The sequence below is a fragment of the Sturnira hondurensis genome, unplaced genomic scaffold, assembly GCF_014824575.4.
Source record: "Sturnira hondurensis isolate 20B ecotype Veracruz unplaced genomic scaffold, ASM1482457v3 Scaffold0010128, whole genome shotgun sequence".
Lineage (NCBI taxonomy): Eukaryota > Metazoa > Chordata > Mammalia > Chiroptera > Phyllostomidae > Sturnira > Sturnira hondurensis.
Window position 1 is genome coordinate 40,025,606 of NW_028082759.1, and position 11,573 is coordinate 40,037,178.

The following is an 11,573-nucleotide window of genomic DNA, read 5'->3' on the forward strand; positions in this document are numbered from 1 at the left end:
GAAGCACCCCCGGCAGGGAGCAGCCGATCCCTTGGGCCCTACGCGCGTGGGGATGCTGGGGTCGGCCCAAGTACGTCCTCTCTTCCCGGCCCACCGCCAACCTTGTCACCACCACCCACCCTCTCCGATGCACAGCCCCGCAGGTCGCTGTTCCCCTGCAGGACACCGCCCCACCTTCGACGGCCCGCGGGGGCGCGGTCACGTGAGGCGGGCTGGTAGAACCAATGGGCAGCAGGGGCCCAATGGAAAAGATTGTCTGACCCCCATTACGTCACAAGGCTGGCTGGGCGCGCACAGCTTTTTCGCCCTCCCGCTTCGGCCCGCTCTCCTCGTCCCCGCCCACTCGCCGTTGCGCAGCCAATCGCGAGCTGGGAAGCCGCCCCGCCGGAATGCGCGGGCGGGGCGCGGCTGGGTGGCGGCCCGCTGTGCAGGGGCGGGGGCGGGGGCGCAAAGTGGGCCTGCCCGGGGCGAGGAGCCGCGCTAGCGAGAGTTGCATCCGCCGGTGTGGAAGGAGCGACGGATGGTGCCGCCGCCGCGGCCGTCTCCTCTGGAAGAAGCGGCTCTCCTGCCGTGTCCGGTTCGTATTCCCTAGCCTGGCCCCGCCACTTCGTCTGAATCCTCCACCCGCCGAGTTGTGAAGGGGGTGCCGGTGTGTGGGGCGCGGCGGCCACGAGCGTGCGGTGGGAAGACGGGCGGCCGGGAGGGACAGGCCTCGGAGCGCCAGGTGCGCGCGGGGCGGTGGAGCGGCGAGCGGGCTGGCGTGGCGGCGCTGGGGGGCGCCACGGACTCGGGATGGGGGCGGCCGCGCGTGTCCGCTGTTTGTATTGAGACACTGTGGGGACCCTCGGAAGGGTGAGCTCCGGGGAGGTGCTCGCGGGCAATGCGTTGTCTGTGCCCGAGGGTTTCCCTTACACGCCACGGGATCCAGGGTGACTCCATGGGAAGCCCGCCGCGGGCTTTCTGTAGTCTGGACCGAAGCCGTGGCCGCGTGGGGCCGGGCGGGTAGCGGACAGAGGCTACAACGCTCCTGTGGGCTCCGCGCCCGGATTGGATAGAGGGGCTGGTCCCGGGGCGCGCCTCTGCTCGCGTTTGGGCTTCCGCTGCCTTGGGCTGTGGCTCTACTTTTCCCGCGGGGTGGGTAGGTTTATTTGGTTTCCGTTTTGTCCCCACCCCTTTCTCCATCCATCCTCTTCCACCCCCACCCCCTCCCAGCCCTGCCCCTTTCACCAGGCTAGAACTAGACCTCGCCCCTNCCCCCCCGGTTTCCTCCTCCCCCGCCGCCGCCGCCTCCTCCTCTAATATGCATCTCTGCCTTGCTTTCAATGGGCCGGTGCTGCTGTCGCTGCTGCTGTCCGCGCGGGTTGTGGATGTTGTCGGCTCCGTGTTGTGATGACAGGAGAATGTGTGTGTGTCCCGGGCCCAGACGAATTGGTAGGTATTCACTTTACCTGCGTTGGGTACCCAGGAAGGATGGTGACTGATTCCGTGTGTGGAATCAAAGGGCGAGGTGGATAGAAGAGAAGACAAAGGTTTCCTGGACCAGATAGCTTTGATGCTTCGATGACTGCTATTTTCAGTTGGGGACAAAAGGACCTAATCAAACAAGTGCTGGCTTGGGGCTTTGTGTCTTCTGAAGGAAACTGGTTTCTTCATTCTTGGAGAGATAACAGTAACCGGAGCTGTGAAATGGCTGGGCAGTTCCAGAAAATACTGAAAAATCGCAGTCTTTTTGCAGGATGTTTAATGCAATCGGATTACATAAACTGGGGTTCTGACACACTTAATAACTAGTGTAGCATCTTTTTTTCACTTAAACCAAAAGCCTTGCAACGGTAAAGAGCTCCAGAGTCGGAGCAATGACAGCATTTTCTAATTGATTTGTTTGGTGGGATTATTGAAGTGGAATCATTTCTTGGCACACGCTGTGCTGAGCACATCAGTAAGAATGGGTCTCTTTCCAGTTTCTGGTTGCAGCGCATCTTTTCTTATTAATATTGGCAAAATCAGTCTAAGACGAAGATGCTGCATATTGGCTCAGTCTGAATCATAGGGCAGGAACTTTTCAGTGAAAACATAGTCAGAAATAATTTGAAAATTCGACACTGCTCCAGTTTACCAGTAACTGTACCTTGTTGCTATTCTTGGCTTATTAAGAGCTTTCTATTTTTGTTTGTTTAGTTCAACAAAAGTTGTTTTGATGGGGTTTTTGTTGTCGTTGAGTCACCTAATGTTTAGAAAGATACTCAGTGTTTGCTCACTTATAGTTTCTGAAAACATTTGAGGTACTTTGACTTCTAAGGGTATCTGGTCTGATGGGAGAATGTATTATCACTTGTACTAGTGATGACAGGATGCTTATTAATTACAGAGCCAGGTTTTCATGAATTTCAACTTCCCTAAGAATATCTTTTTTTGTTTTTAAGAATGTGTCTTTTGAAGGCATGCTTGGAGTTGGTGGCTTGGGATGCAATCTCAGTCCATATGCTAAACTGAATAAGTGAAAGATACAATTGATAAAATTCACCCTCTGCTTTTTTGTTTTCAATCTTGAGAACATTTGCTTCAAAGAAAAAGTGTAGTATGTTACTTGAGCTTTTCATTGCTTTCGGTTTGAATGTACGGGGCATTTGGATTAGTCTGGGCATTTGCTGCATGACTCAGTTCTTTTGCAATAATATTTCATTCATTTTGCAATCAACTAAAAAATCATACATTTTTTCAAGACAAAGCAACGTAAGGAAAGTGCAGGTTTGCTGGAACTTCTTATTCCTTGATTAGATATCATACAGAGTAGGACAAAAGTAGGTTTACAGTGAGTATGTAAAACAGTTTTTTCAGAGTTTATTACTAATTATTGTATTATTTCCCATATGAGCAACTGTTCACCTACTTTTACCCCACCCTTCATAATGAAATCCTGTTACCTATCAATCCATCAGAAATACTCATGTTTTTCCCTGTAGGATTCTTAAATTTTAAAGTAAACACAAACACAAACTTATATAAAGTTATGGAGAAACTTTCTTTTCATTAAGATTGGCATCTGTTTACATTTTTAATAGTAGAAAATCTTTATACAGAGCAGGCTATGAGTTAATGTGCTTTTTTGTGTGCAAACCTAACAGGAGATATGGTTTGTTTGCAAAACAATGTCACGTGGCTCAACATTTTAGCACATCTCCTGGCTCAGTCATGTATACTTAACCTCTGGATGACTTTCAGATATTCAGTCTGAAGTACTATTACTTAAGTGGTTAGTGTTGATAGATTACTCTTCTTGTGGCATTTCTGTTTTTTATTGCTGCATTTCAGAATGCCTATTTAGTTCCGGATCTTATTTCCAAAATTCTAATCATTACCCTTTTGTTGCTTAATCTTGTCTTTAACTTGGTAAACAAATCCCTACTTAAAGAGTGCAGTTAAAATGATACTTTCTATCACTTGCAAAAGGGGTTCTGTGTGACTGGCTTATATGGTGCTTATTTCAGAAGCAAATAAGGAGCAATTATTCAGTGTTTGTTTTTTTTCTCTGCCCCCCAACCCACTTACCACTTTTTCTCTAATTACTGCTCAAAAGAGGGGACACAAAAAACAAAATGTAATGTATAGTTAACACTGTGATATTTGTAATTCTTTTTTTCTTAATAGGTTTAACCTTTGGAATAGCTGATACTAAGATTAAGTTGATTTGATTTCTCTTTGTGTGTGTATTTCCTTACTTAAAGCATTTTGTTTATAGACCTATTTCTTTATAGGCCAAGTGCATACTTTGAGGCAATACCCTAAGAATTCAGGGGAAATACTGAGGAAGAAAGGAGCTATATTTCTTGCATAAATTATCTTAAACTTTTTTTGTCATGAAAGACACAACAGTACAGTTGAACAGTGAATAAATGAAACATGCGTTTGATTTTAAAGCCTGACTTCAACACTTATAAAGTGATCCTTAGTTAGAATCTGTTCTGGTGTGTTCAATTACATCTTAGGTTAACGAGACCCAAGGAGGTGAGCCAGCTTTTACACGATTAATCTGGCAAGTTGGTGGAAGAACTAAGTCCCTAAGCTCACCAGATTGGTGCAGTGGTCTAGGAAACATTGTTTGCAAGACTGTTCACTGGGTTGTGGGAAGGTAATATTGACATTTGTCCTTACTCATTATGTATGATTTTTGTGTATATTATCATGAACATTATATTAATACAGTAGTATATGTGTATAACTCAAGTGTATGAATATACTTATGTTGGGGATGCATCCTAACACTTTCTTGGTCATAGCCAGGTATAATTTAATGCTGCCAATTGACCACAAGTCTAGAAATAGGATGTTCATAAACGGGAAAAATCCCTGAGCAATATGAGAGATCCAAGGCATTTTTTAAAGATACAGAGGGAGAAGGGTGATTGACCAGGTAGACTGCTACTATATAATGTTATATAACACTCATCTTCTCATCTCTTCCCAGCTAAATCTATTATATACTGTGCACAGTTTGTGCTTCACAAAGAAATAATGAAAACAGAAAAGAAAAGGTGAACGACCATTCAATCCTGGGTCTGTAAAGGATTGGGAAGAGCTCAGCAGAATATACCCTGTAGCAATAGTACATAATGTGAGTGCAAAATAGAGTGCCTCCCAGCACAGGGCTTAGTAAGTAGAGTCAGCTGTTAAATATTTGCTGTAAAAGCAAAGATAGGTTAAGTAATCTGAAATATAACTTTTTCTTTGTGTGTACCTCTGTTATTTGCATTGTAGGAATCCCAGTCCGAAGTTCCAGCCTGCCACTCTTGTCTGATGCCATGCCAGCACCAACTCAAATGCTTTTTCCTATGATTCGTAACTGTGAACTGAGCAGAATCTATGGCACTGCGTGTTACTGCCACCACAAACACCTCTGCTGCTCATCCCCTTACGTTTCTCAGAGTCGCCTGAGGTATGCACCCCATCCAGCATATGCTACCTTTTCCAGGCCAAAGGAGAACTGGTGGCAATACACCCAAGGAAGGAGATATGTTTCTACACCACAGAAATTTTACCTCACGCCTCCACAAGTCAACAGCATCCTGAAAGCTAATGAATACAGTTTCAAAGTGCCAGAATTTGATGGCAAAAATGTCAGTTCTGTCCTTGGATTTGACAGCAATCAGCTACCTGCAAACGCACCCATCGAGGACCGGAGAAGTGCAGCAACCTGCTTGCAGACTAGAGGGATGCTTTTGGGGGTTTTCGATGGCCATGCAGGCTGTGCTTGTTCCCAAGCAGTCAGTGAAAGACTCTTTTATTATATTGCTGTCTCTTTGTTACCCCACGAGACTTTGCTGGAGATTGAAAATGCCGTGGAGAGTGGTCGGGCACTGCTTCCCATTCTCCAGTGGCACAAACACCCCAATGATTACTTCAGTAAGGAGGCATCCAAATTGTACTTCAACAGCTTGAGGACTTACTGGCAAGAGCTTATAGACCTCAACACTGGGGAGTCAGCTGATATTGATGTTAAGGAGGCTTTAATTAATGCTTTCAAGAGGCTTGATAATGACATCTCCTTGGAAGCTCAGGTTGGTGATCCCAATTCTTTCCTCAACTACCTGGTGCTTCGTGTCGCGTTTTCCGGGGCCACCGCTTGTGTGGCCCATGTAGATGGTGTCGACCTTCATGTGGCCAATACTGGAGATAGCAGAGCCATGCTGGGTGTGCAGGAAGAGGATGGCTCTTGGTCAGCAGTCACTCTCTCTAATGACCACAATGCTCAGAATGAAAGGGAAGTGGAACGGCTGAAATTGGAACATCCAAAGAATGAGGCCAAGAGTGTGGTGAAACAAGATCGGCTGCTTGGCTTGCTGATGCCTTTTAGGGCTTTTGGAGATGTAAAATTCAAATGGAGCATTGACCTTCAAAAGAGAGTGATAGAATCTGGCCCAGACCAGTTGAATGACAATGAGTATACCAAGTTTATCCCTCCTAATTATTACACACCTCCTTATCTCACTGCTGAGCCAGAGGTAACCTACCACCGATTAAGGCCACAGGATAAGTTTCTAGTGTTGGCAACTGATGGATTGTGGGAGACGATGCATAGGCAGGATGTGGTTCGGATTGTGGGTGAGTATCTAACAGGCATGCACCACCAACAGCCAATAGCTGTTGGTGGCTACAAGGTGACTCTGGGCCAGATGCATAGCCTGTTAACAGAAAGGAGAGCCAAGATGTCCTCAGTATTTGAGGATCAAAATGCAGCAACCCATCTTATTCGCCATGCTGTCGGCAACAACGAGTTTGGGAGCGTTGATCACGAGCGCCTCTCCAAAATGCTGAGTCTTCCTGAAGAGCTTGCTCGGATGTACAGAGATGACATTACAATTATTGTAGTTCAGTTTAATTCTCATGTTGTAGGGGCATATCAAAACCAGGAATAGTGGATGAATCTTACCCTGGTGATTCTCAAGTGAAATAGATTTAAAGGACAGGTAGAATTTTATTTATTTTTTTTGTTTTCATTTTTATCCTCACCCAAGGACATTTTTTTCATTGCTTTTAGAGATAGAGGAAGAGGAGAGGGGTGAGAGAGAGGAACATTGATTGGTTGCCTTCTTGTATGAGCCTGGACCAGGGATCAAATCCGCAACCTGGGTACGTACCTGGACCGGGGAATCAAATCTGCAACCTTTTGGTCAGTGGTACGACACTCCAGCCAACTGAGTCACACTGGCCAGGGCAAGACAGATAGATTTTTTTTAAAGATACTAAAATAATAAACATTTCCAGTGGGCCATTCTAAGCATGTACCCATTTGATCTTCCAACTAGTCAAGAAACCAATTGATTTGGCAGTAGGGTGGTAGGATAATGAGTGTTCTGCCTGTTTCAAACCTCACAGTGCCTGCACTTGAGGCAAGTCTGTTAAATAAGGCAAGTTCCTTATTGCAGATGTCATGTGACATTGGCTTCTTGTATCGGTCTGAGAAAATCAGGACTTGGCAAGTAGGATCTTGAATAGGTCAAAAGCAAGGATCTTGCTGAGCATATTTTCTCGGTGAAAGAAACATTACTGTTTACACTTGGAGACTAATTTTATCACTTAAGATTCCAGTGTACATGAGAATATTTATTGCATGATTTCCTAGATATACAATCTGCATTCGTATAGATTTGTTTTATCCTGAGGTTTTCACATGCAGTACTTTAAGCCATAAATGACCAAGAACCAAGCAATCTGAATTTGTGTTTGATTATTTGGAATGCTATTGAAATGGAAAAACAAACTACTCCCTCCTTTATCCGATTACTTAATGTCATTGAAACATTCTACAAACTTGAAGACAATAAAGGTTTTTAGTTCTATGTAGTCTTATATTGATGTTAAATAAAGAAAAAAGAATGATCTTAGTTTGTATTAATGAAAATCTTTATTTAGTTTAAAATAAAAAGATCTAGAATTAAAAGATGGATATGTTTAACTCGTGTCCTCTCTAGCCACCAGCACATCATTCTTATGTAATTCCTGAGGGCTTGTCATCTGTGTGGGTGGTAGACTGCTGCTGGTACATCATACTTCTCATTTCATAGTGGCAAGGAATTTCATCACTTGGGGTTTTAAGGGTAACAAGATAATTTAAACTATCAATTTGGGGAGTAAGCCTTACCTTTGGGTATTAAGGGAGGAAGTTTTTGTTTTTCCCCACTTAGACATAGGTCAGTTAAAATATTTGGTTTAAGAATTACTAAATGCTTTAAACATAATGTAGCTTATAAATAGGAATGTTGAGCTATACATGTGAGAAATTTTAAGAGGTAACTATTTTGCATGCCTGGTGCTTAATAGATCACTTAGTAGCATCAAGTGTTATTTGCAGCAGTCTCCATAATGACGTGCAGTCTCTTCTAATACCATATCAAAATAAACATTCAAATTGGCTTTTTGGGATCTTATTTGATTTGCATCTAATGGTGTTTTGTTCTTGTATTTAATGGTGATCTGTGTACAGCTGTGCATATATTTTCATTATTCTAGCAACACTGTTAAATGACTAAGACTGTTCATAGAGATTTTAATATAAAACATGATCAGCTTTCCCCTGTGTAATTAGTTGAGGGGTGTTTAGTAGTCCTTTCAGATTTCTGTAGAATATGAACTAGATATTCAAGAACTCCCAATGGACTGGACCCTAAAACACCGTAGAACTGACTGCAAAACTTTCCCAGTTGAAAAACAAACTCAGGAAGATTGTAGCTCAGAACATCATATGTTTGTTTTCTGAGATCTTTTGCTCCTAATTTTTTGTTTGTAGGATTTTTTTTGTTGTTTTGTTCTTTTTCCCCATCAGCTTGGAACTTTTTTTATAGGCCGCATTTTCGAAGGGGGAAAGGCTGTACTACATATTTATTTCCAAATGCTTTGACAGAGACTTCTTAAAATGAAACATTGACTGCAGTAGCAATTAAAAGCCATTTCAGGCTACCATTTGAATTTCTCTTGAACACCACCCTGAAGAGTTCCATGTTATACTTACAAGTTTCATCTCTATATAGTGCAATAAATATAGTTACCTGTGGTCATGATCAACACAGTAATTATCACTACACAAGCAACTTGGTCTGTACGCCAAAAGCTGGTCTGTCTACTCCAAAATGAAAATGCAGTGTGGAGTGCAAATTGCTGAAATGAAAGTAATTGGATGTTAGAAATCTTAATGTACTATCATCTGAAAGCACTTACAATTTTGTTGTAATTTGTCGTCACGGTGATGTCATGTGGAATTAAAGAAGACATGTAATCTTTCGTTGTTTAGCCTTAATTTTTCTTTAAACTTTCTAACATGTATTGACTTCTCTGTTTATATTTAACCAATGGCTCGTGATATTTATAATACACCATTAACTAGTTAAATGGAATGGTGGTGTGGTATGCAGTACTTGATAGAAAAACTGTCTTATAAAAAATGTATCTGTGTGAAGACATATGAAAAGTTCATAATATAGAGAATGGCCAGAGAAATACCCACAGTGAATTAAAATTTCATATCTGCTTTCCAAATGGCCTGTGTTGGTTTTTTAAATTAAATTTATTGGGGTAACCTTGGTTAATAGTAATGTATAATTTTCACATATAAGGTTTTAACTTGACATCTGTGTACTATTGCATGCTCACCACTCAAAATCTTAGTTTTTCTTCTCTTACCATGTATTTGACCCCCTTTAACCACTTTGCCCTCTCCCCACCCCCATTTCTTTCTGGTAACCATTCAATTGTATGTGCTGGTTTTTAATGATAGTAAGATGCATTAGATTTGCTCTGTAGTGGTATATTATACTTAATTTTAAAATCCAGTAGATAGATAGAATCCTCTTAAAAACAGGTATAATTTTCATTCAATAAAATGCACAGATTTTAAGTATCATTTGAGATTTGCTGACCACAATTCCAATAAGGATAAAACTTGTATTACTTAGAAAACTCTCATGCCCCTTTCCAGTTCATCCTTCTCCCCAGAACTTGTTCTGATTTGTATTACCATAGATTAATATTGCTTGTTCTAGAAATTAATATAAGTGAAATCATAAATATGCATGTAATCTTGTAACTGACTCAAATTTTTGAGATTCGTTCTTGTTGGCATGTATTCATAGTCTCTTACCAAGTTGCATCTCATAGTCTGAATATATTATAATGTATCCATTGTTGAGAAGCATTGTTGTTCCCCTCCTCCCCTTTTGAAGCTAACTTTTAGATCAGCAATTCTCAGAAATACTATTTGGTTGGAGTGTAGATTTAACTTTGCAAATACAATTACAGGTGAGTTTTCTCTACGTTAAAGAGAGGACTTTTTTTATGCCATTTAAGCAAGTGATGAAATTTTTTCATGGTGAAAAGTTTGGGAGGATTAGAGAGTGGTCCTTTGCTACATAGATCTCTCTGCCTCTCCTGCTGAGAATTTTGCTGAGAATTTTTGTTGAGTCAGTTAAATGTATTCAATGATTGAGCTGATGTCTTCCTACAGGAAAAAGGGCAAGCTACACCTTTTTTGGTGGTCGTGGTTTATCCCTCTATTGCTTTATGATTAGGGATGAGGAAGCGGCTTAATGCTGTTAAATTAGGACTGGGATGGCATGACTGACTTGAGTATTTCTGCTTTTATTAAACAAGATTCACACTATGGGGAATGAGCTTACCTGTTCTCTAGTCAAATATACCTAAATATGGATTATTGTTAGCTTTGTCCTTGGGTGTAACAAGAGCGTCTAGGTAACTGTGTATCCTTAGTCTATAGGTTAACATACCTTAATTCTCTGACTTTTTCATAAATAATGAAACAATTGCTGTTTCTTACAGAGTTTTTTAGGTTTTCAAAAGCTTGAGTCCCGGACAAACTGGGCGAATGACATATTGATGGCATGTGAACTGACTTGCTACTGTATGAAGGTCATTTCCTTTGTTCCTTTCAGAATTTACTTGGGAAGTCAAGCTTAATCCTATTATTGTATTTTGAGGGGAAAATAAGGATGCACATTACATGGGCAGCACCAATTCCCATGTATAATGATTATGTATAATGATTATACATGGGAATTAGCACTAAAATGTAGGTGCATATTATACACAGGAGCACATTATACACAGCAAAATGTGGCTAACTCTGCCCGATCCTTATGACAACATTTATACCTTGGGTCAAATCCTAACAATATACAGCATTCTTTTCTAAATATCTCTCAAATTATACGCCTTCAAAGTGAATGTATTAATGAGGAAATTCATGCATTTCATGTACCATGATTATCCACTGCACATATTTTAAGGATTTATGCTCAAGTCAATTAGGTTCATAAAATATGCAAGTACCTGGTTTTAAATAGTTCTAATAAGTTTTGAAATTTATCTTGTTTATCCAAGATTCTCACTTTTTTAGGGGAAAGTCCCTTGGGTTTTGTTTCTTTGATCAAATACAGTATTGAATGAAATATGTTCAGCATTATTTTACATTAGAAGTATACAGTAACTTAAGAAACTGCCTTGGCTGGTGTGGCTCAGTAGATTGAGTGCCAGCCTGCGAACCAAAGGCTCACTGGTTTGATTCCAAGTCAGGGCACATGCTTGGGTTGTGGGCCAGGTCCGAAGAAGGGGTCGTGCAAGAGGTAACAACACATTGATGTTTCTCTAAAAATAAATAAAATAAACTAAGTGAACTTTAAGAAATCTTCATTAGAAATTAACATCTTAATCCAGATGCAGAGAAATGAACTTATTCCTGTAGCTATAGTTTTGTTCTATAGTTAAGATTTTATGAACTAGTTTTTTGTTGCAAAGATCTCATAGTTAAAATATAGAAGTGCCAATATGAAAATTTGCCCCTTCACAGGTTTAGCCCCTCCCCAGGGGAAATGGCTTCCTATGTTCCTTGTCTCAGTTGTCAAGTGAGTGAATTTGACACAAGCAAATTCAAGTCCCCCAGTAAAACTTAGCTAAGTGATCCCCATCCAACTCTTGACACCCCCCACACCCTGCCCTGAAGCTCCTAATGCGTAGAATGGGAAAAATGTTCTTTGAGGGCCCATGAAGAACTGTAGCAGCCATTTGGA

General features: G+C 41.5%; 1 protein-coding gene across 3 annotated transcripts; it reads left to right on the plus strand.

Moving 5' to 3' along the window:
- Positions 1–432: 432 nt before the first annotated feature.
- On the plus strand, positions 433–8,774 carry PDP1 (pyruvate dehydrogenase phosphatase catalytic subunit 1). Of its 3 annotated transcripts, XM_037058735.1 has the most exons (3): positions 496–577; positions 1,397–1,431; positions 4,756–8,774. In XM_037058735.1, the coding sequence occupies exons 2-3, from the start codon at positions 1,401–1,403 to the stop codon at positions 6,411–6,413; spliced, it is 1,689 nt and encodes a 562-aa protein (XP_036914630.1). In that variant the 5' UTR covers positions 496–577; positions 1,397–1,400; the 3' UTR covers positions 6,414–8,774. The 3 variants fall into 3 exon arrangements, with proteins under 3 accessions (XP_036914632.1, XP_036914630.1, XP_036914631.1); XM_037058737.1 differs by lacking the exon at positions 1,397–1,431 and having other exon boundaries at positions 433–577; XM_037058736.1 differs by lacking the exons at positions 496–577; positions 1,397–1,431 and adding an exon at positions 3,987–4,129.
- The last annotated feature ends 2,799 nt before the right edge of the window (positions 8,775–11,573 follow it).